General features: G+C 37.0%; 1 protein-coding gene across 11 annotated transcripts in view; it reads left to right on the top strand.

Moving 5' to 3' along the window:
- The window catches only part of Pum2 (pumilio RNA binding family member 2), an 82,413-nt gene that overhangs the window by 7,555 nt on the left and 49,842 nt on the right, over positions 1-25,016 (top strand). For 9 of the 11 annotated variants that reach the window (XM_052186138.1, XM_052186132.1, XM_052186136.1 and 6 more), the window contains exons 2-3: positions 16,661-16,729; positions 24,009-24,117. In XM_052186138.1, the coding sequence (XP_052042098.1) occupies positions 16,679-16,729; positions 24,009-24,117 (160 nt within the window). In that variant the 5' untranslated portion in view covers positions 16,661-16,678. Of the gene's footprint in view, positions 1-10,264; positions 10,423-16,660; positions 16,730-17,658; positions 17,784-24,008; positions 24,118-25,016 lie in introns of those variants that run through there. The other 2 variants (XM_052186128.1, XM_052186133.1) reach the window with 2 other exon arrangements.

Here is a 25,016-nt window from a genome sequence, read left to right as displayed (position 1 = left end):
TGCCTATGTTTTGTTCGTGCACCATGCGTGTGCCTGGTATCCAAAGAAGCCAGAAGAAGGTGTTGGATCCCTTAGAACTAGAGTTTCAGAGACTTGTTAGCTGTGATATTGGTGCTGGGAATTGAATCCAGGTCCTCTAGAAAAAGTCAGTCAGTGCTCTTAACAGCTGAGCCATCTTTCTAGCCCCAGAGTTTGTCATCTTTAGGATATTTTGATTGTTCATCTCACTGAAAGTTGGTAAAAAGAAAAATGATCAAGAATTCATGGTTTATTTCAGTGCCTGAGAAAAAAATTATTACAATTCATTATTATCTAAAAAAGATTCACTATTCAAAGATTTTTACAAACAATATATTTTATATTAGTTCATATATCACAATAAACATTTTAAAGCTTTTATCTGTTAAAAGTTGTTAACTTTTAAAAGTCACAAGCCATTATAAATTTAAAACAATATTTTATATAGCGTATATGGAAAAGTACATATATTCATTTTTTTTAAAGTTGTCTAGGGGAAATTACTTGTGTTTTTTTTTTTTTTTTTTTTTTTTTTTTGGTGTTTTTGTGTTAACATTTACTTAAAATGTTGCCATGGGAGATGGAGAGATAAATATCTTAGTTGGTAGAGTACCTGGCACATAGGCATGAAAATCTTATTTTGGATTCCCAGACGGAACCCACATAAAAAGCCAAGCAACATAATGCACATCTATAACCCCAGTTCTGGGGATGGGGGGTGGGTATGTAGAAACTGGCTGAATTAATGAACTTCAAGTTCAGCTCTTGCTCTGTCTTGGAACACAAAGGTACCTAATGTCTACCTCTTGCCTACACATGTACATATATGTATACTAACAAGTAGTTACAGCCCACACGTAGACCAAAAAAGCTGTGTTGATACTGGGGTAAATGAAGTCTTCAGGACTTCTGAGCCTGCAATGGGTGAGCCACAGTGACTAAAATTAAGCATGTTCTCAGAGCGTAAAAATAGCTACTGGGTGTTGGAGATCAATGTATCTTAAATGTATTGAAGAAGGAACTTATTTCAAAGAAGAGTAAGTTAATTTTTATTTAATCATTCATTCACTTTAGATCCTAATTGAAGCCTCCTCTTCCTCCCAGTCCCACCGTTACAAGCCCCTCTCCCCACTATTCTATTCTCAGAGAGTACCCAATGGGTACCAACCCACTCTGGCATATCAAGTTATAGCAGGACTAAGTGCATCGTCTCCCAAAAGGCAGCCCAGCTAGGGGAATGGGATCCAAAGGCAGGCAACAAAGTCAGAGACAGCCCTGATGTTGTTATTAGGAGACCCATGTGAAGACTAACCTGCTCATCTGCTATAAATATCTAGGGGCCTTAGGTCCAGCCTGGCCATGCTTTGGGTTGGTGGTTTAGTCTCTGAGCTCCCAAGGTTCCAGGTTAGTCTGTAGGTCTTTTGGTGACCCCTCCAACTCACTCAGTTCTATCTCTGTGATGGCTTGTATAAGCTTGGCCCAGGGAGTGGCTCTGTTAGGAGGTGTAGCCTTGTTGGAGTAGGTGTGTCACTGGATGTGGGCTTTAATACCCTCATCTCTAGCTGCCTGGAAGTGAGTCTCCTCATAGTAGCCTTCTTATAAAGATGTAGAACTCTCCACTTTGTCTGTACCATGCCTGCCTGGATGCTCCATGCTCCTGCCTTGATGATGATGATGTCCTTATAAGAGTTGCTTTGGTCATGGTGTCTGTTCACAGCAGTAAAATACAAACTAAGACAGTCTCACTCTTCCACATGACTGACTCCCTGAGCTCCTCCCGAAGTTTGGCTGTGGGTCTCTGCATCTCTATCAGCTTCTGGATGAAGCCTTTCAGAAGACAGTTATGCTATGTTCCTGTCTGCAAGCATAGTAAAGTATCATTAATAGTGTCAGGGGTTGGCTCTCTCCTACATGATGGATGGGTCTCAGTTTAGGCTGGTCATTGGTTGAGCATTCATTCCTTCAGTCTCTGCTCCATTTTTATCTCTGCACATCTTGAAGGTGGGATAAATTTTGGGTCAAACGTTTTGTGGATGGGTTAGTATTCTCCTTCCACTGGAAATCTTACCGGACTACAGGATGGCCACTTTAGTCTTCATATTCCCCGCTGCTAGGAGTCTCAGCTTGGGTCACCCCCATAGAGTCCTGGGAGCCTCCTCTGTTCCAGGTTTCCAACTCACCTCAGAGATTCTCCCCCCCACTGGTTTCTGTTCTTTCTTCCAGCCCTATCCTGCCACCCCAAGACACACCTGATCCTTCCCTTCCCTCTTCCCATCCCCTCTCCTACTCAGTTCTTTCCCTCCATCTACCTCCATTGTCTTATTTCCCCTTCTGAATGAGAAGCACTCAAGCAACCATCTCCCTTGAGCGCTCCTTGTTAATTAGTTTCTTTAGGTCTGTAGTATTGTTATCCTGTACTTTATGGTTAATTTCTACTTTGTCTTTCTGGGTTTGGGTTACCTCACTCAGGATAGTATTTTCTAGTTCCATTCATTTGCCTGCAAATTTCATGATGTGTTTATTTTCAATAGCTGAAAAATATTCCATTGGGTATATGTCCAACATTTTCTTCATCCATTCTTCAGTTGAGGGGCATCTGGGTTGTTTGCAATTTCTGGCTATTACAAATAAAGTTGCTATGAACATAGTTGAACATGTGTCCTTGTGGTATGGAGAAGCATCTTTTGGGTGTATATCCAGGAGTGGTATTCCTGAGTCTTGAGGTAGAACTATTCGCAATTTTCTGAGAAACTGCCAAATTGATTTCCAAAGTAGTTTGTACAAGTTTGCACTCCCACCAGCAATGGAGGAGTACTCTCTTGCTCTACATCCTCACCAGCATATGCTGTCTTGTCACTTCAGTTTTTGATCTTAACTATTCTGATGGGTATAAGATGGAAGGAATGTCCGTTGTTTTGATTTACACTTAACTGTTGACTTAAGGATGTTGAATATGTAAGTGCTTCTCAGCCCTTGGAGGTTCCTCTGTTGAGAATTCTGTTGAGTTTTTTACCCCAGTTTTTAATTGGATTATTTGGTTTGTTGGTGTCTAATTTCTTGAATTCTTTAGATATTTTGGATATTAGTCCCCTATCAGATGTAGGGTTAGTGAAGATCTTTTCCCATTCTGTAGGTTCTGTTTTGTCCCATTGATGGTGTCCTTTGCCTTACAGAAGCCTGGTTAGAGTTACATTATTTGTGGCTATTGTAAAGGGTGTTGCTTCACTAATTTCTTCCTTCGCTCATTTAACATTTGTGTAAAGGAGGGTTACTGATTTTTTTTTTTAAGTTAATTTTGTATCCAGCCACTTTGTTGAAGGTGTTTGTTTATCAGATGCAGGAATTCTCTTGTAGAATTTTGTGGTTACTTATATATACTATCATATCATCTGCAAATAGTGATATTTTGACGTCTTCCTTCCCAATTTGTATCCCCTTGATCTTCTTTACTTGTCTTATTCCACTAGGTAGAACTTCAAGAATTCGATTAAATAGATATGGAGAGAGTGGGCAGCCTTGTCCCTGATTTTAGTGGAATTGCTTTAAGTTTTAATTTGCTATTGGCTATTGACTTGTTGTATATTGTTTTTATTGAGTTTAGGTATGCATCTTGTATCTCTGATCTCTCCAAGACTCAAAGGAATGTTGGATTTTGTCAAAGGCTTTTTATTTGTGTCTAATGAGATGATGTTATCTTTTCTTTCATTTTGCTTATATGGTCATATTACCTTGATGAGTTTTCTTTATTGAACCTTCCCTGCATCCCTAGGTGAAGTCTACTTGATCGTGATAGATGATGTTTTTGATGTGTTCTTGAATTTGGTTTGCAAGTATTTTATTGAGTATTTTTGCATCAATGTTCATAAGGGAAATTGGTCTGAAATTCTTTGTTGACTCTCTGGTTTAGGTATCAGGGTGACTGTGGCCTCCTACAAGTAGTTTGGAGATGTTCTGTTTGTATCTTGTGGAATAGTTTGAGGGGGGCATTGGTATTAGCTCTTCTTTGAAAATCTAGTAGAATTCTGTGCTAAAACCATCTGGCCCAGGGTTTAGATGGTTGAGAGACTTTTAATGATGGCTTCTATTTCCTTAGGGGTTTTATCCCTATTTAAATTGTTACCTGATCTTGATTTCATGTTGGTAAAAAATAAAACTTGTCCATTTCATTTAGATTTTTCAATTTTGTGGAGTCTAGGCTTTTGAAGTGAGACCTAATGATTCTTTGAATTTCTTCAATGTCTTTCAGGATTTTGTTAATTTGGATACTGTCTCTGTGCCTTTTAGTTAGTTTGGGGTTAGTTTGCTAAGGGTTTTGATTTTTCTCAAAGAACTTGGTTTTGTTGATTCTTTGCATTGTTCTCTTTGTTTCTAATTTATTGATTTCAGCCCTGGTGTTTACTATTTCCTGTTGTCTATTCCCCATAAGTAAATAATGTTATTGAGCCTAGTGGAGGCCTGTATGTATGCCTGTAAGCTTGGCACTTTGAAAATGGAGGTAGGAAGATCAGGAGTTCATGGTCATTCTTGCTTACATAGTTTGAAACCATCCTGGGTTTCATTAGGTCCTCTTTTCACAACCCTCCCCCACCCCCCCCACCCCAAGATGCTCATTGAAATTTTTGAAAGAAAAGTCTTTTAAAACTGCATTAAAGAACTGTTTGGTATTTTTCTTGATATAATGGATGTTTTATTAATACATATAACTTTAATAACATTTTTAGTACATGGCCTTTTGTTACTATTAATCCATTTTTTTTTTTCTGTTGTTGAACTTGGCTTGTTCAGTTAAGCACTACTGGGTAAATAATGTTAAATCTGTTTTGTTAATGCTGCTGTTTATGTGAGGCAGATTCTAAGAAGAGAAACTTACACATCTGAGGATAGTATATTGATTTTCTTATACAAAATCACTCATTAAGATAGACAGTTAATACTCTAGGAAGCACTTATTTCAATTTTGTGTATTCATATATTCTAAGTCTTTTGATTTGGATTTCTATTATACTATATTGATGATAAAAGTACTTTAGTTGAAAACCCAGGCTATTTGATTCAGTATTGAAGGATTTGCACATAGAACTAGTAAGATGCTGTCCAGGTGAGCTAAACAAGATAAGGACAAAGATCTTTTTAAAATTAAAGAGTTCAGTAGTTACCAGCTTTGTTAGCATTCCATAGCAGTGCCAAATAAATGGAACAGCTTAAAGGAGGAAATATTTAGTTAGCTTCAGAAGTTTTATTTCATAATAGATTGGTTTTATGTTACTGGGCCTATGATGAGGCAGTAACTTAATGATCGAGTAAGCCATTGAATTGGCAACTAGGAAGCTGAGCCAGAATGAGGAGGGAATGGTTAGACAGAAAGTAAGTCTTTAAAAGGCACCTATGAATTACCTACTTCTCCATTTAGGGTCCACACTCTAATGTTCTGTTCTTATCAGCTCCCAGTAATTGGTTCTTATCGTGTACTAATCTTAATCTATTCATGAAGTCAGACTTCATAATCCACTCACTTTCTAGAAGATCCACTTCTCAACACTGCCCTGGGAATGGAACCATCCCTATGTGAGTCTTTTGAGGGTAAACTTGATATTAAAATGGTATTGTTAGCCAGGCGGTGGTGGCGCACGCCTGTAATCCCAGCACGCTGGGAGGCAGAGGCAGGAGGATTTCTGAATTCGAGGCCAGCCTAGTCTACAGAGTGAGTTCCAGGACAGCCTGGGCTACACAGAGAAACCCTGTCTCCAAAAAACCAAATCAAAAAAAAAAAAATGGTATTATTGCTTCAGTGTTGGGTTGCTTTGTTATAGAAAGGTCATGAGGCTCTTAAGGGTTTTGATTATATTGATTTCTTTGCCATTTGATGTGTCTATTAACATACTGTTATGTTTAATAATTTAGTATGATAATATGCTGCATTTTCCTAATTTGTAGGAATATAGTATTTACTTAGTTGGGTTGTATTTATCTATACCTAGAATGATCTCTAGCGTAAGTTTGAGTGAGAGATTCCATTGACTACTCTTTTGGGGGGAAGCTGACTCATTAAAACTTAGGCCAAAATAGATTGTACTCATTTGGGGGAAATTTTCATAGACTAGTCAAGACTGGTTGAGGAAATTATTAAGTGGACTTAACTTTGAGAAGAGTCATCTTTACAAGCAGTAGCTTATAAGTATTACAAGCCCACTTTTAATTATTTTTTCATGCTGGTCTCTGGATATGAATGCTGTATATATGCATATGAGCTTGTGGGTGGTGGATACACCCGATGAGTGTGTGTAGGAGCCAGAGGTCAACACTGAGTGTCTTCCTCTTGTCCTTCTTACTTTTCAAGATAAGACCATCACTGAATATGGAGCTAATTTTGGAGGCTAGCTGGCTGATAGGTGCCAGTAATCTTCTTCGTTTTGCCTTCCCAGCGCTTTGATTACAAAGTTGCTGAGAATCCAAACTCATATCCTCATACTTTACTGACTTAGACAGCTCCCTTATACTTATTCCTTCATATACCTGCCTTGTATTTGTTTTTGTTGTTGTTGTTTTTTTGTTTTTGTTTTTCGAGACAGGGTTTCTCTGTGTAGCCCTGGCTGTCCTGGAACTCACTCTGTAGACCAGGCTGGCCTCAAACTCAGAAATCCACCTGCTTCTGCCTCCCAAGTGCTGGGATTACAGGCCGGCACCACCACGCCCAGCTTGTGTTGGGTTTTTTGAGACGGAGTTTCTCTATGTAACAGCCCTGGCTGTCCTGGAACTTACTCTGTAGACCAGGTAAGTGTTGGGATTAGGTGTACCCTACCACCACCTGTGTACATATAATTTTTTTTAATGTTTACATGCTCTCTTCTGTATGTACACATGCATGCCAGAAGGAGGGCATCACATCCCTTTTATAGGTTTTATGGTTGTGAGCCACCTTGTTGTTGCTAGAAATTGAACTCTGCATCTGGAAGAGCAGCCAGTGGCTCTTGATTATATGTATTTCATTAACCTTTATTATGGAAAATGTCAAATGTAGTAAAGAAAATAGAGTAAATTCTTCCATATTTAGCCTTTCTATTCAGCATTGTGTGAAATATCTATTTTACTTTTTAAATGTATTCTTATAATAATGAGAACTATAAAGCTGTCTTACCAGTGTCACACCTAACAAAATTTGTTTTCACCAAGAAAGCATTTTGTATTTGGTTGCGAGAATCAAAATTCAAACATAGCTTACATAGTTCGTGGCATTTAAGTTGTAGGTTTATATAATAGTTCATTCTTTCCCCACTTTAGAATTTTCACTTTGTAGATGTGTTAGTGAAATCAGTTGATTGCTACCTTACCTGCATATTCTGGATTTGTTAGTTTCTTAATGTATCTTAAAGTATTTTTTTATTCTCAAGTCCCTGCTAAAGTTTAGGTTTGGGTTCTTTTATTTTTAGTCAGAATTCTTTATAATGGGTAGCACTATTTTATACTACATTAATTATACAGTGAGGCTTATGTCTAAGATTTTAATTTATTTTTAAATATTTGTTTTGATTGAAGGGTTTTGTTTGTTTGTTTGTTTGTTTGTTTGTTTGTTTTGGTGGTTTTTCAAGACAGGGTTTCTCTGGTAGACCAGGCTGGCCTTGAACTCAGAAATCTGCCTGCCTCTGCCTCCCAAGCACTGATATTAAAGGCGTGCGCCATCACCGCCCAACAGCATGTTGGTTTTTGTAGTACTTTTTTCCAAAATGAATGTTTCATGAGCATTATTTTTTCAAATAAAGCAGTGGAAAGAATGAATACCTTGCACTATGGAAGACTTTAATGACAGTTTACTGGTTTTTTTTTTTTTTTTGTAAAAGACAAATTTACATATGTGAAAGAATATCTTATTTTACCTCATTGAGGGTTTGGTCTCTGAGATTTAATTTTCAAGGAGCTAAAATGATCCTATGTAGAAACATTTGATAGGTTTTTCAGTGACAGTGGTGGGCTGAAATAAAACATTTAATTAGATGATTAGGATTAATAGCATCTTTGAAGGAGATTTGTGGTTTCTGGGTCAGTAAAATATAAGTAATGTCTCAGGCCCTCACATTTACTCCCTGTTTATCCAGCATCTTTAACTCTCATATGTTCCTTGCAAGTAGATAAAGCACACTTCTTACGTTGCTCTATTTCAGTATATTTAGATGCACTAATACTTAGTGAGTTGAGTCCTGTTGCACACAGTACAGGTTCAGATTTTGTAGTCTGGGAGTAGAGCCTGCTATTTAGACTAGGAAACTATCTGATGTTCAGCAGGGTTGGTCCTGGTGAAATCTGTTACCAAGTGATAAAAGGTTATTGCACTCTTCCTTTAATTTTTTTTGTTTTTTGAGGAACCTAGAAAAACATAGGTGTGTGTGCACATATGTCACAGAACTGTGGAAGTCAGACAATTTGGGAGTCCTCTCTTCTTCCACTATGTAGGTTCCAAGGATTGAACTCAGGTTACCAGCCTTGGCAGCGAAGTTTTTACCCACTGAGCCATTTTCCTGACCCCTGGTTTTGGTGGTGAGTTAAGTGAAAACATTAAGTAGTAACCTAGTCTAAATTCCTGACTTCTACTTAAGTGTTGGGATTGCAGGTATTGACCATGTCTTGTGACCTTTTATTTTTCTTCTTACTTTCCTTAGATTAGAAATCCTTTTATATATTTACAAATTTTACTGACCCTTCTATTATCTCTGCTAGTAATTGCATTTATTGACATTGAAAGGTATCTTTCTATTTTAGTAGTTTCATTTTGGTTATTTTTCTAGTTTGAACTGCTGTAATTTTGTACTTACTGTTTTTTTCTGTTGCTTAGATAAAACACTCTGACATAAGAAACTTAAGGGAGAAAAGATTACATTTGACTCAAAGTATTAAGTACAGTCCTCAATAGTAGGGGAGCCAAAGCATCAGCTTGATGCAGCTACGTACATGGTATTCCACATCGGGAAACAGATGTTAGTGCTTAGCTCTTTTTCTCCTTTTTATGTAGTTGAGGATCAAAGTCAATCCCCTTTCAGTTAATGCAATCAATATAATCCCCCATAGGCATTCTCAGAGGTCCATTCTAATTTTGTCAAGTTGACAACACCAATCAGATTTGCATACTAGAAGCATGCTTTTCCTTCATCTTGTACAGTTGATAGGTACTTTTAGCCAGTTGTTCTCAGCCTGTGGGGACCCAAAGGGTTGAGGGTTGCCTAAAACCACCCTACATATCAGATGTTTACATTTCAATTAAAAGCAGTAGCACCACTAATAATAAATAATAATTAAAACAGGGGTCCCCACAGGATGAGGTACTTACTGTATTAAAGGGTCACAGTATTAGGAAGGTTGAGAACCATTGCTTTTGAGTTGGGGGTTTTTGTTTTTGTTTTCCTCATAGGGTTTCTCTGTATTGCCCTGGCTGTCCTGGAACTCACTCTGATTGGTCTCAAACGCAGAAATCCGCCTGTTCTTCCTTCCAAGTACTGGGATTAAAGGCATGTGCAACTACTGCCCAGCGCTTTTAAGTTCTTTATAGACTAATTCTGTCATGTGTTATCTTGATGTTGGTTGATTGTTAAACTTATTATGTCAGAAACAAAGACAAGCACATTTGTGTCTTTATGCAATGTCAGACATTATTTTAACAGTATATTCACAGAGAAGGCTTCAGTGGCTGCAGTTTGCCAGGTATTCTGATTTCTTTGATAGCTCTGGCTAAGTAGAACATATTCTTACAGTCTTATTTATTAGTATTAACTCTCAGATGACATAGTGTATATATCTGTGTGTGTGTGTGTGTGTGTGTGTGTATGTAGGTTACAGAATAGTTGTAAAGGTTAAAGAGGCAAAAATTTTAAAAGAAGCCTGAGAGGCTGGACCTGCCTGATAGGAATACTTGAGGAGAAACTGCTAGCTCCTAGTTGCAGAGTCTGGATGCAAGATTAGAACTGAGCTGGAGGAGTAAGGTAAATAAAGCAAAAGGCAGGTTTGGGTCTAGATAAATGAACAGGCAGATGGATGGATAGCAGGCCCAGACTGCTGGGCAGATAGGATGCCTTATCAACAGTTGGGCAAAACCAAGCTGAAATCCCTAAGGAGGTGGAGAGTTCTCTATGTCATTACACTGTTAGGTCGGTTGGTGTCTCTGTCTCTTACTCGTTACACTGTTAGGTCGGTTGGTGTTTCTGTCTCTCTTACTCAGATTTATTTATTTTATATCTATGAGTACACTGTTAACTTTCTTCAGACACACCAGAAGAGGGCTTCAGATCCCATTTCAGATGATTGTGAGCCACCATGTGGTTGCTGGAACTTGAACTCAGGACCTCGGGAAGAACAATCAGTGCTTTTAACCACTGAGCCATCTCTCCAGCCCAGGTGTCTTGTCTTCTTTATGGGGTCCAGGTGAGGCAGTTGTTCTCTTACCTTGTTCTCTTGTAGCTGATAAATGTAGCTTCTCTTGGCTTTGTTTTTTCTGATGTTTTAATAAGACCTTGTGTTCTTACAATTCGATTTACCCACATAAACGTATGGGATGGTACTCTTTTTTACTCCCAGACTAAAAATCCATTTACTTATCTGTCGTGTGGGTGGTGCTGGGCAGATAATATTTTTCATGTATTCACCTGGGTACATAGTGCTTGCTGTCTCATTATAGAGTCAAAATCTGCTTGTAGTGGTGGCACACAACTTTAATTCCAGTACTTGGAGACAGGCAGATTCTGAGTTCCAGGACAGCCAAAGATACACAACAAAATCCTATCTTGAAAAACTGAAAGCTGCTGTGATAGAGTCTCTTAAGGCAAGGCAAAATGCGGGGGGGGAAAAAAAAGAAAACCGTACAAGAGCAGCATAGGGCAGAGCATAAGCCTGATTTCAGCATTTGTCTTTATTCATTGATTTTTCGCTTTATGTCATTTCCTAGTTTCTTCATAGGTTTAAATAATATGAGTTTCAGATATTATTGATTGGATTCTGTTGTGGAGAATCTTGGGTTTAGTTTGCATGTAACTCTAAATCTAAATTCCTACAATTTTTATGGTCAGCAGCAGAAATTTGCTTAATTCTTATTAGATCCTTAATTAGGCTTCTTGGAATTGGTTCTAGACCTGTAGTTGTAGTTCCAGGTTCATTGTCTTAGGGTTTCTATTCCTGCACAAACATGACTAAGAAGCAAGTTGGGGAGGAAAGGGTTTATTGAGCTTACACTTCCACACTGCAGTTCATCACTAAAGGAAGTCAGGACTGGAACTCAAGCAGGTCAGGAAGCAGGAGCTGATGCAGAGGCCATGGAGGGATGTTTCTTACTGGCTTGTTTCCCCTGGCTTGCTCAGCCTGCTCTCTATAGAACCCAGAGCTCCAGCCCAAAGGTGGTACCACCCACAAGGGGCCCTCCTCACTTGATCACTAATTGAGAAAATGCCCCACAGCTGGATCTCATGGAGGCACTTCCCCAACTGAAGCTCCTTTCTCTGTGATAACTCCAGCCTGTGTCAAGTTGACACACAAAACCAGCCAGTACAATTGACCCCTTGTCAACTTGACACAAACACATCACTATTAAGCCTCAACCCTTACTTTTTGTATTCATCCCCAAGATCTAAATTACTTTAAAAGTCCCATAGTCTTTACATATTAAAAGTTCAATCACTTTAAAATGTCCAATATCTTTAAAATTCAAAGTCTTTTTAAAAATTCAAAGTCTCTTAACTGTGTCTCCACTAAAATACTTCTTTCAAGAGGGAAACATATCAGGGCATAGTCACAACCAAAAGCAAAACTCAAACTCCAATGATTCAGTGGAGTTGATTCAAACTCAACTCCAACTCACGATCTTCTGGGCTCCCCCAAGGGCGTGGGTCACTTCTCCAGCTTTTTCCAGCCACTTCTCCCTTTGTAGCACACAGCTTGTCTTCTAGGCTCCAGCTGCCTGTACTCCACTGTTGCTGCTGTTCTTGGTGGTCATCTCATGGCACTAGCATCTCCAAAACACTGCTGACTTCTACTGTAATTAGGCTTCACCAATAGCCTCTCATAGGCTCTCTTCATGGTGACAAGCCTCTGCTACTATGCATGATCCCTTCAAGTCCTGGGACATCAATTGCAACTCAGGCTGCACCTTCACCAATGGCCTTCCGTGGCCTCTCACTGTGCCAAGAGCCTCAGCTGCTCTTCATGACCCCTTCCTGCCTTCAAAACCAGTACTATCTGGGTTTCTCTTACACAGTACTAAGTCCAGCCACAGCACAAAATACAGCTGTGGCTATCTCTGGAACACACTCTCTGTGCTCTCAGAAAACACTTCCAAGATTTCATCTCAGTGATGCTGGTCTCTTCTTAATCACCGCTAATTTCTTAGCTCCAGCTAACCAGCATCAATAGTCCCAGTAACACAAAGGTTTGCTTTAGTGGTTCTTTTATCTTGTTACTCACAGCTGATTCTTCAGCCCCAGCTAACCAAAACCACAGAATCTTCACAAAACATGGCCACTGTAAGAATCTTTAATCTTCCCTCTGAAATTTCACAAGCCAGGCCTCCATCTTTTGCACTGTTCTTAACATGGTCTTCCAAGCTCCTACAGAACTTTCTACCAAGCTCTTAATATTCTAATGGCTTTTGTAGCTCAAAGTTCCAAAGTCCTTCCACAGTCCTCCCCAAAACGTAGTCCGGTTGTCACAGGAATACCCCACTTCTGGTACCAATTTGTCTTAGTCAGGGTTTCTATTCCTGCACAAACATCATGACCAAGAAGCAAGTTGGGAAGGAAAGGGTTTATTGAGCTTACACTTCCATGCTGCAGTTCATCACTAAAGGAAGTCAGGACTGGAACTCAAGCAGGTCAGGAAGCAGGAGCTGATGCAGAGGCCATGGAGGGATGTTTCTTACTGGCTTGTTTCCCCTGGCTTGCTCAGCCTGCTCTCTTATAGAACCCAAGAGCACCAGCCCAGGGATGGTACCACCCACAAGGGGCCCTCCCTACTTGATCACTAATTGAGAAAATGCCCCACAGCTGGATCTCATGGAGGCACTTCCCCAACTGAAGCTCCTTTCTCTGTGATAACTCCAGCCTGTGTCAAGTTGACAAACAAAACCAGCCAGTACAGTTGTCTAAATATGTATTTTAATTTAAATACAGAATTTATGTTCTTCTGGGATTCTTCCCCTTGTACAGTAGCTCTGGTTGCACCGTTCTGTTTTTTGTTTGTTTGTTTTTGTTTTTGTTTTTTAAGTTCTTTAGGCCTTATAGGAGTGAATTTACTATAGGAGTTTCAGAGCCTGTCTTATATGGCCAAATGTGTGCGTCTTGTTTGTCAGGAGGCAGGTGCTGGAAACTGGATTCTGGACCTCTATCTTGGCAGTTTTGAACTGCTGAGCCATCTCATCAGTCACTGAAAGTCTTCTAGCTGTCTTGAATATTTACCTAGTAACTACCAGAAAAGGGCATCTGATCCCATTACAGATGGTTGTGAGCCACCATGTGGTTGTGGGGAATTGAACTCAGTCTTAACCTCTGAGCCATTTCTCCAGCCCAAGATTTTTGTTTGTTTGTTTGTTTGTTTTTTGGTTTTTTTGAGACAGGGTTTCTCTGTGTAGCCCTGGCTGTCCTGGAACTCACTCTGTAGACCAAGCTGGCCTCGAACTCAGAAATCCGCCTGCCTCTGCCTCCCAGAGTGCTGGGATCACAGGCTTGCACCACCACCGTCTGGCCCAAGATTATTTTTAAAAAAGAGATCAACTATAGGATTGAGAAATGCTTTCTTGAAGAAGCTACAACAAACATGTTAATTCACTGTGGATGAAATGTTTTTATTAAAAAAAAAGTGTTTTACTCTTTAGTTAGCTTGCTAATTTTTCTACATTGAGGTCTATAAATGGTGAGATGATTTTATTTCATTTTGTTTTTGTTTGCACATATATTTGTCTTTTTTTGAAAAGCATGTTCTGGGCTAGAGAGATGGCTCAGCGGTTAAGAGTACAGGCTGCTCTTCTGAAGGTCCTGAGTTCAAATCCCAGCAACCACATGCTGGCTCACAATCATCGGTAATGGGATCTGATGCCCTCTTCTAGTGTGTCTGAAAACAGCTACAGTGTACTGACATAATAATAAATAAATCTTCCAAAAAGAAGAAAAGCATGTTCTTTTATTGAAAAAGGAAGCAAAAACATTTTATGATAAAATTGAATATTTACATGGAAAATATTTCTGATAAAATAGAAGAGATATATAGAAAAACACGTTAAATTTGACAATTTCCATGGAAAATTGAAGAGTAAAGTGGTAGAAATAAAAAACATTTCTAAATTAATTGAAAAAGTAGAAACATTTTATGATAGAATTGAAGATTTATATGGAAAATATTTCTGATAAAATTGTAGACAAATATAGAAAAACATGTTAGAATTGAAGACTATCATGGAAAATTTTATATGGATATAATAATGGTAGGCATAAAAGTATTCCTACATTGATTGAAAGTGGAATTATAAACATTTTCTGATAAAATTTAAGAAATATATAGAAAAACACGTTAAAATTGACTATTCCATGGAAAATTGTATGGATAAAATGGTAGACATAAAAAAAAAAAAAACCTTTCTAAATTAATTGAAGGTGGAATTAAAACCATTTCATGATAAAATTAGAGATTTACAAGGAAGCATTCCTGGTAAAATAGCAGAAATATATAGAAAAACATGTTAAAATTGATTATCATGAAAAATAATGCAGATTGAAAGGAATTACAAACATTTTCTGATAAAATTGAAGATTTACATGAAAAATATTTCTGTTAGTCTATGTCTTTCTATTGGGGAAGAGATATTAAGGAATAGTGATTGTTTCTTCCTGTTATTTTTGATGTTTGTGTGTGTGTGGTTATCTTCTTTTGGGTTTGTTGGAAGATTACTTTCTTGCTTTTTCTAGGGTGTAGTTTCCTTCCTTGTGTTGGCGTTTCCCATCTATTATCCTTTGTAGGGCTGGATTTGTGGGAAGATATTATGTAAATTTGGTTTTATCATGGAATATCTTGGTTTCTCCATCTATGGGTATAGTAATCTGGGCTGGCATTTGTGTTCTCTTAGGGTCTGTATGAGATCTGCCCAGGATCTTCTAGCTTTCATTGTCTCTGGTGAGAAGTCTGGTGTAATTTCTGATAGGTCTGCCTTTATAAGTTACTTGCCCTTTTTCCCTGACTGCTTTTAATATTCTTTCTTTGTTTAGTGCATTTGTTGTTTTGATTATTATGTGCTGTGAGGACTTTCTGTTCTGGTTCAGCCTGTTTGGAGTTCTGTAGGCTTCTTGTATGTTCATGGGCATCTCTTTCTTTATGTTAGGGAAGTTTTCTTCTATAATTTTGTTGAGGATGTTTACTGGCCCTTTAAGTTGTAAATCTTTGCTGTTTTCTATACCTATAATCCTTAGGTTTGGTCTTCTCATTGTGTCCTGGATTTCCTGGATGTTTTGGGTTACAAGCTTTATGCATTTTGCATTTTGCATTTTCTTTGGCTGTTGAGTCAATGTTTTCTATGGTATCTTCAGTACCTGAGATTCTTTCTTCTATCTTTTGTATTCTGTTGTTGATGATTGTATCGATGACTCCTGAATTCTTTCCAAGGTTTTCTATCTCCAGAGAGGTCTCAGTTTGTGATTTCTTTATTGTTTCTACTTTCACTTTTAGATCCTAGATGGTTTTGTTCAGTTCCTTCACTCGATTGTTTGTGTTTTCCTGTAATTCTTTAAGGGATTTTTGTGTTTCCTTTTTAAGAGCTTCTGCCTGTTAACCCATGTTTCCCTGTAATTCTTTAAGGGAGTTATTTAAGTATTTCTTGAAGCCCTCTTATCAGCATCATGAGATACGATTTCAAATCCAACTCTTGCTTTTCCGGTGTGTTGGGGTATCTGGGTCTTAGCTTTGGTTTCTGTTGGTAGGGTTTTTGTGCTTGCCTTTAGCCATCTGGTTATCTCTGGTGCTGGTTGGTATTGCTGTCTCTGGCTGGAGCTTGACCCTCCTGTGAGCCTGTAAGTCAGTGTTTGTACTCCTGGGAGACCCCTGGCAGGTCTATGCACAGGAGGCTGTGGAGCCGCTGGGCTCCCTGGTGTAAATGGTGGTGGGGAAACTTCCGTTCCAGCTACTCCACTGATGCTGCTGTTCCACTGATGCAGCTGCTCCTGCCCGTGAGCTCCTAGTTGTTCCCCTCTAGAGAGAAGGTGGAGATCTCACCTCTGCGCTCAGAAGTGAAAGCACTGCTGGGAGATCACTCTCCTGGGGAGCCACCCACAGAAGGCTGTGGAGCTGCCCAGCTCCCTGGTGCAAAAATGGAGAATTTTTAAAAAATCCTAGCAAAACCTTAAGTAATATAAACAATGTTATAGAAGTGACTGTCACACTAAAAAGAAATGCTTTAATGTTTGGACTCACTTTTACTTCCTTTGCTTCAGTTTGCACAAGAATGTGTAGTAGTCTGTTGGCATACAGAATTATATAAACAAACAACCCCCTTTTATAGTTTTAGGGAAACCTGTCACAGAAGCATCTGTTCTTGTCTATTTTCGAATGTGTTAGTGTTAGTTAATACCCATACAACATAGTCACTACTTTTTAAAAAAATTCCTGCTAACTTTCACGTTTTGTTATTTACCAGGTTTGATCTGTGGATGAAATGAATCATGATTTTCAAGCTCTTGCATTAGAATCTCGGGGAATGGGAGAGGTAAGAATTCACCAATACCAAAATCTTATGATTCACTTAAATCTTTGAACCATTGAAATTTATTTTTAAACTCCACTGAAATTTATTTTTAAACTCTTTAAGTCTTGGAAATAGTATAACTTTCAGACCTTTATGTTTTAAATTGAAATTATTCAGTTGTGTAGTCATTTTTTTTTTTTTTTGGTTGCTTATTTTGTAAGTTAAATCCAGTAAGTAATTATTTGTGTGCTTATTTGTATCTAGATGATTTTGATTGACCCGGTTATTATATTTTGCTAATGAATTGTGTAATTAGAATTAGCTCTGCTCAAAAGAATACTTCTTATTCTGCCATTTTATATATGTATGCTGTTTGCTTTACGCTTGATTGTTGCTACTCTTTCTCAAAATTCTCTTTACCTGAAGATATTTGCTTAATAAACTTATAATCCTCTGCAAGACTCCACTGAAAACACAATATCCAGTATCCCATGGCTGTCTAATAGAATTATCCTCATCTGACTTGTCATTTAGTTCATTATAAATACTTTGTTACTGGTTAGTTTGTTTTGTATTTGTCTCCTATAAATTGCTAGCTTTAAATGCTTAGTATAATAGGTACTCTATAATTGTGAATAGATGCTATCTTTTCTATTATCTATGGTTTTCTTTGGGTCACCCAGTTAACCATACCATTACATATTTTAAGGCATCTAAAATACTTAGTTTTCCATATTCCTAGTGAATTTTAGAAAACTGATTATAAAAACTCTTATGAACACACCTTTATTGTGTTCTATATTACACACTCCTGTATAGACTTTGATAGTAGAAAATAACAATAACCAGACCTAAGATGTATAATTAATTGCTTGCTCCTGGAGATTATTTTACTTTAGTAGATTAGAGATCTTCAAGAGACTCACTCCATCCAATGCTGTGCTCTTCAGATGCAGAGAGAGAGTCCAGTCACTCCTTTGGGCCACAAGAGGGCACCCTGCAGCTAGCTAACCTTCCCTTTCTTCAGAACAGCGTTTTCCAAAGAGTTTGTCATTTTCAGAGGACTGATTTAAGGGTGAGTTAAGGTGCTTAAGCTAAGTATTGCCAAAATAAACTTGTTAGATCAGTACATGAAGTAAAATCTAATCTGGGCCCTAAGAAAAGTTTGAGAGAGGGAATACTTTTTTTGGTTTTAAAAGAAAACCTATATCTTGTAGCATAGTGGCTGCTCAGGCACTCCTGACACTCCAGTAGACTAAATAGAGGCAGTTAAAAGGGCTGCTTCTCCTCTCCTCCCCCAATTTGTAGTCTTTGAGTATTAGAAACTAGAGTAGCATATCTTAACAGCAGGTCTGGGAGCATGGAGAACATGCTTGCACTTCCAGCACTTTGTGGGCCGAGGCCCTACATTTTTGAGCTCAAGGCCAGGTTAGGTTATATAGAAAGGCCTTATCTTCAGATATTAAAATAGTGAAAACATTTTTGAAGTGTTCCTACCTTCTGTCTGTGACAGACTTGAACTTGATTTTCATGTGAGTGAGAATCCTACATTAATTCTAGGTTGGTTCTTTACTTCCATGTACATTGTGGATTTATTCACAAATTGACTTTTTTTTCTATTTGAAAATTACATTTGATAACTCTAAATTTTCCTTGTGGTTAAAATTATGGTCAGAAGCAGTGGTTGAATAGTTGTCTATGGGTAGGTGAAGGTTTTAGTAGAGGAGTTGGGTTGTATAGTAAACTAAATGAAGTAAGCTAAAATCCATGCTTTATTAGTCGACACACCAGATGTGCAGAGTACTATAGGGCCTAAACTTCTTGCTGTCTGGTGGATGGCTGCAGACCAGTTTAACATGTAACCTTCATCTAGTAAAAAAAAAAATTTTTTTTTAAATAAGCTGGTTTTGCTATCTTTTTTTAAAACAGTTTACCAATTAATATTGTTACCTCTAAGAGATAGCTAAGAAGCCTACTCAAATTTCTGTCTCTGGGTTCTCTCCCACAAGCCTTTCTATCTTTCCTCATCTCACAGGCAGCAGGGAACCTTCTGGGATTTCCTTCTTTGCCTGTCTCTCTCTCACCAGTCTTCTCCTCCTTTACTGACAGGTGAGGTGTTTTGTTTGTTTTATTCCAGAATTCACTCATTGGAATAAATTAAAGCAGCCGTATTCTCTGGCTCTTTTGTTTTCTAAAATTGCTTGTTTGGGATGTTTTTGTAATGTAAAACAATCCCTTTTTAAATGGATTGCCCTGTTCTTTCCTTTTAAAGATAAAGTTTTGTATATTGAGTCTTAACTGTTAGAAATCTCTAATGTCTGGAGCATCATTGTGTATATCACAAGAATCATTTTAAGTGTATTGTTTTTGTGAGCTATCATCAGCAGGTCATTTTCTTTTTAAAATCCTTATTTATTTTATGTGTGTGAGTACACTTACTGTCACTGTCTTCAGACACACCAGAAGAGGACATTGGATCTTATTACAGATGGTTGTGAGCCACCATGTGGTTGCTGGGAATTGAACTCAGGACCTCTGGAAGAGCAATCAGGGCTCTTAACCGCTGAGCCATCTCTCCAGCCTAGGTGGTCATTTTCTTAAATTGTTTGTGAAAAGATAGAAATAAATCTGTATTTATCTATTCATAAACTCATTCATCTCCTCAATAGCATGATTTTGTGTGTACTGATTACCATTATATCATATGGCTTAGAACAAATACAACACATAGGAAGAGGCATTTGGCTTTATTAGTGTGTATAGAGATGTAATATTTAATCAGGTATCCAGAGGCACATGCCTATTAACTGTTATCAGTTTTTTAGAGTGCATATAGCTGACTCTTGTTTAATTTTGAAATAATAGAAGAAAAGGACCTTGCCTGAAAATTTTTGAGGAAACCAAAATTTCACTTCAGATCTTTGAGCTAATGAGTTTTATTTTTGGGGGGATAGCTTCATAACCGTTGTGATAATGTTCTCCTATTTTGACACAATATTTTAGAAAAATATTAAAATGGAAAGATGGCTCAGTGGTTAAGAGAGCGCTGGCTGCTCTTCCAGATGACCTGTGTTCAACTCCTGTTCCAAGGGGATCTGATACCCTCACACAGGCATACATGCTGGTAGAACACCAAAGCACATAACATAATATATACAGCATTTTAAAAAAATCTCAAGTAGAGCCTAACATGGTAGTAAATGCCTTTAATTCTAGTACTGTGGAGGCTGAGGCAGGTGGATTTTTGAATTCAGGCTAGCTAAAACTATGTATTGAAATCTATTTTAAAAACAAAAAGAGAAACAAAATCTTAGATTGAAGTAGGAACATTTTGGAGGAACCGTTATCGCAGAAATCTCACTAGCTACACTCCAGGACAGTAAGCACTACATAGAGAGGTTCTGTCTCAAGACAAAACATACAAAGAAAATCAGCTGTTTCAGGTAGTATTCTGAAGATTGCAGTAAATTTATAAAATCACTATCTAAATTATTCTTTAGAGCTTAACTAAAGATTGAAGAATTAGATAATCTTAAACTTTTTATTTACCTAGAGATAGTCTTTTTTTTTTTTTTAAAAAAAAAGATTTATTTCTTGTATAAGTTACACTGTCGCTGTCTTTAGACACACCAGAAGAGGGGATCAGATCCCATTACAGATGATTGTAAGCTATCATGTGGTTGCTGGGAATTAAGACCTCTGAAAGAGCAGCCACTGAGCCATCTCTTCAGCCCGAGATAGTCTTAATAATGGAAATTCTTAAAAATATTGATGAATTGGAAAGTACTATCTTCTGTAGTAGTTAAATGTAAGTCTGATTGTGTTTTCTTATGCAGAAAAACAGCATCAGACAATTATTCTTAAGTACTAGGGTTTCATCTCTTTGGGATACTTAAACTAACACAAGAAAAAAAGAAAGAATGGCTATAGACAAAACCTATGCAATTCTTTGAAATAAACAATCAATATTATGATGTACTTTGGCTATGAAAGGTTCCTAGTATTTATGACAGCTATAAGCTAGAAGGATGGATTGAATGAGTCTTTTCAGTGGTCTTTCATTGTAGTCTCAGTCTTAGAACAGTGGGTTCATTCATTGTATTTTCATTACAAAAAAGAAAAATGAAGAGTAAAAATTATTACTATCTTTTATTTACAGAAAAGATTAATTTACAGCCAAGATAAAGACTAGAAAGCACCATTTTAGAGATTTAGGAAATTTTATCATGATTTCTTCTTTGTTGCTGTTCTCTACAACTTCATCTGGGATTTTGTTTTGTCTTTTATGAACTTACATAAGCAGAGTAATCGTATGTCTTGATTTCTTCCCCTCCCCCCATAGTTGAGTTATGATGTCGTCATAACATTCCCTTTTCTTGAAAGTATCTGAGTTTAGATAAGCTAATAATTAAGTGGACTTAATTTTAAGCATGTTAATTGGCTAGCTTGAGATTTTTGCTTAAGTTTAAAGTAGAAAAGTATGGTGCAGAAGTGTACTTTCTGAAATTCTGGACCAGGAATTTGGTTGATTTGTTTATAAGGCAGTACATATCAGGTCTTTACTAGTTTCTTCACAATAGAGAGGGCAAGCCAGACATTGTTTTTGGAGGACAAAAAATGTCAGTCATATCTGACACCAAGGATGGAAGGACAGGTTGACAGGAAATACTGAATGTCTCAACCATGATTTAGGCTCAGACATTTGTGAGATAGGGCACTAGTAGGAAAAGAATACATTTTTTTAGACTTAAAATTTTCTTAGCCTTGTTTTCTATAATGTAAATCTTAGACTATATTATATATAATCAAAGAATTTATGGAGACATCTTTGTTTCTGTCTCAATTCATTTAACCTTCTGTTTTCTCAGTTTTTATTTAACTCTCTTTTTTTTTTTTTTTTTTTTTTTTTGGATCCATTGCCTTTTCTTCGATCCATTTTAAGCTATGGGTCACAAGCTAGGAAGAACACTTAAATTGCTGTTTAAATTGCCACAGAAGGAGTTTTTCTATGGAGATGGCTGAGTGGTAACAGTGCTTACTTTGCAAGCCTGAGGACCTGAACTCAGGTCTTCATCATCCATGACTAGAGCCCTGGCTGACAGTACCTATAATCCGAGCCTTGGGCAGTTCCCAAAAGCTGGCCAGCCTACTGTGTCCTGTCTCAAAGGTAAAAAGGTAGAATCATAAAGACACAGTTTGCTCTTGCTTCCAAACACACCAATGTGCATGTACTGCATATACTCATTGAAAACACTTTTTAAAAAAAAAAACTAAAAGGCATTTCTAGAGTGTATGGAAGGTCTTTAAGTAGACGTGTTAATTTGGGCTAAATTATTTTCTGTATATCTAATAATTTATATGTATTTGCAAAACAAATACAGTTTTCCTTATAGAAGTACTTGGAAAAATTGGCATATTGAATATTTGACATGAATTTTTCTCCCCTGTATAAACAATATACATTTTATTTTATCCTATTTGTGCTGCTGAGGATGGAACCCAGAGCCTTAGATATATGCTAGACAGGTGTTTTCCCACACTATGCCAATCCCTAGTTCTGTACTTTATAGTTTAAAGTAGTAGTCTGTGAAGGCACTTGGAATATTACCTTAGAATAGTCTCCTCAGTTGAATACTGTTATTTCTACTCTCTCAGAAGATGAATGATTGACCTAGCCACTTCTGTGCCCAGGATTAGTTAAAACTTTATCTTATATTAATTAAATAAATAAAATGTTTTACATTCAACACTGCTTCTTGGTTTGGTAACAACAGTATTATTTAGTTTTTATGCATTTTATTTACATTTTCCACCATTTGTCTTTTGATATTCCGAGATTCATTTTTTTCTCCGAGATTCATTTTTTTTCTCCGCTCTTTCTCCCAGTACCCTCTTAGTTCTTGCTGCCTTGGCTGTGTTGTGACTTTACTAAACTGGTGTTTTTTCCTTGCCTTTAAGTTTTCCCCATTCTATCAGTTGGTATTAAAACTTGACTTGTTTTCCAAAACATACTGTCACTATCCTCTTAATTTCTTGTTGTTTTAGTAAAACTTGCACTTTCCTTAACATGCCTTTAAGGGTCTTCATAACTTCATGGATAGTTGTCTTGCATCTTCTCTATGTACAACACTGCATTTTCTTAATTTGCTTTTGTTCATGGTTTTCTGTTTCATTTATGCTTACTGTATTCCTCACCTTGCATGCAACTCTCCCTGCCCCCTGCAAATACACACTAAATTATCTCTCAGACTGTATATCAGGTATTAATTGAGTTATATTTTACTTCAGTCTGTTTAAATTCTCTGAAGATGAGATCAGCATGCCTTTAAAGGGGCAAACACAGGTAACTAGTGTGGTCAATATAGTAGTAGAAGTATATACAGGTCTAATTATGAGTGCTAAATGACTTGGCATTTAATTAATAGGATGCAAATAATGTCTTTATGATTGTTCATTTAAAATGACACATGTATGTCTTGAGAAAACAAATCTGTTCAAACAAATGTAATTCTGTTTCTTGAGTGTCAGGGATAGAGAGTAATGAGTGAGTAGTCCTATTGACTGATATCGTTTTTACAGGTTACCATGTAGAATAGAGAGCATAAGACACTGAGGATATTATCTCAAAAAAATATTGTTAGGGTTTCTCTTTGTGTGTCTTCTGTTATTCATTGCTTTCTGAATTGGAATCAACAGATTGGTGCTATTCAAAAGCTAGTAAGAGTTGTGAAAAAGTACTATTCTGGAACTTTGATAAGCAGCATTTAGAAGTGAAAGAATTTTTAATAATTTGGGCATTTTTATTATCTTGAGCAAGAAATTTTTAAGTCTTTTGAGAATTATATATAAAGAAAATCATAAGAGGGTATAAACTTAGTGGTTAAGAGCACTTTGAGATGGTTCCCATCATCTGCATGGTAGCTCATAACCCTCCATAACTCCAGTCTAAGGGGATCTGATACCCTCTTTCGATGTACTTGGGCACTAAGCATGGATGTTGTAGCCATACATACATGCAGGCAAAATTCTCACATAAAGTGAACAAATACCTAATAAAAATTGACAAAGAAATTTGGAATGTTAAAAAACGTTTGAAAATAGTATTAGAGGTCTAGAATTATTTGAGCCAGTACTTAAATGAGAAGTTACTTTGCTGTTCAATGAAATGGCTTGGAAAATACTCGAAGGTTTGCAAAAGCTAATGCGTACATATAAGTGATATGTTTTCATTTCCTTAAATACTATTTTTTTTGTAAATTATATAACATTATAAAACTTTTTCTTTTCCTCTTTTAAATAGCTTTTGCCTACCAAAAAGTTTTGGGAACCTGATGATTCAACAAAAGATGGACAAAAAGGCATATTTCTTGGGGATGATGAATGGAGAGAGACTGCATGGGGAACTTCTCGTAAGTTGTTGAGTTTGGGTGAGAATTATGAACACAAATTTTTTTAATTCAGTTTTTCAAATTGAAATTTTTGTGCCTATCTTTAAACAATTTAGGGAGTTTTGTGATACCTTTGTTGATTATAGTTTAAATTTCCGTTTTTGTTTTTGACACAGAATTTTTCTGTATAGCCATGGCTGTCCCTAGAGTTGGCATTGTAGACTGGGCTAGCCAGGTATCAGAGATCTGCCTGCTTCTGCCTCTGCCGTGCTGGTTTTAAGGGCATAGGCCACCACTGCTCAGCTTAGGAGATTTTTTTTTTAACAAGTCAACATGACAATACACTTTATTGATTAGATAGATTTAATATAGGATTTTAATAGTTGTTTTCTTGTGTTTTTTAATTAACTCTGATGATAACAATTTGAAAACTCATTAACTAGAATTTTCTGTCTTAAATTCGGTTGGGTGACAGTGACCGATTAACTACATTTCAATCTAGCATTGTAAAACATTAACCACATCTAGACATGATACAATTTGGTGCGATAGATCTAGAACAGAGCAATTAAAAATATTTTTGATACCTATTAAGTTGCAAGGAGAAAGTAGGTCTATAAAACTACTAAGGAAAAGGAACTTTGCACATAATGAATTATAACCTGTAGAAATCACAGTACTTGTAAATTTTAAAACATTTTGACTTATTAAAGTGTGATGAATCAAATTTGAGGGGTATATAAGTAAATGTTTTAAAAATATTTTCTCTCTTTATTGCTGAGTATGATACAGCATGTGTATACTATACAAAGTAAACAAAATAAGAAAAATCCAAAATTCCTAACCATATATTTAACAAATCACATTCCTTTGGGAGTTGATTAAAAGTAGGGATATCTAATGCACTACTTGAGGAGGTC

This window comes from Apodemus sylvaticus, chromosome 6 (genome assembly GCF_947179515.1).
Source record: "Apodemus sylvaticus chromosome 6, mApoSyl1.1, whole genome shotgun sequence".
NCBI classification, from domain to species: domain Eukaryota; kingdom Metazoa; phylum Chordata; class Mammalia; order Rodentia; family Muridae; genus Apodemus; species Apodemus sylvaticus.
Note: the sequence above shows the minus strand (reverse complement) of the source record. Positions and strands in the feature narration are given on the sequence as shown.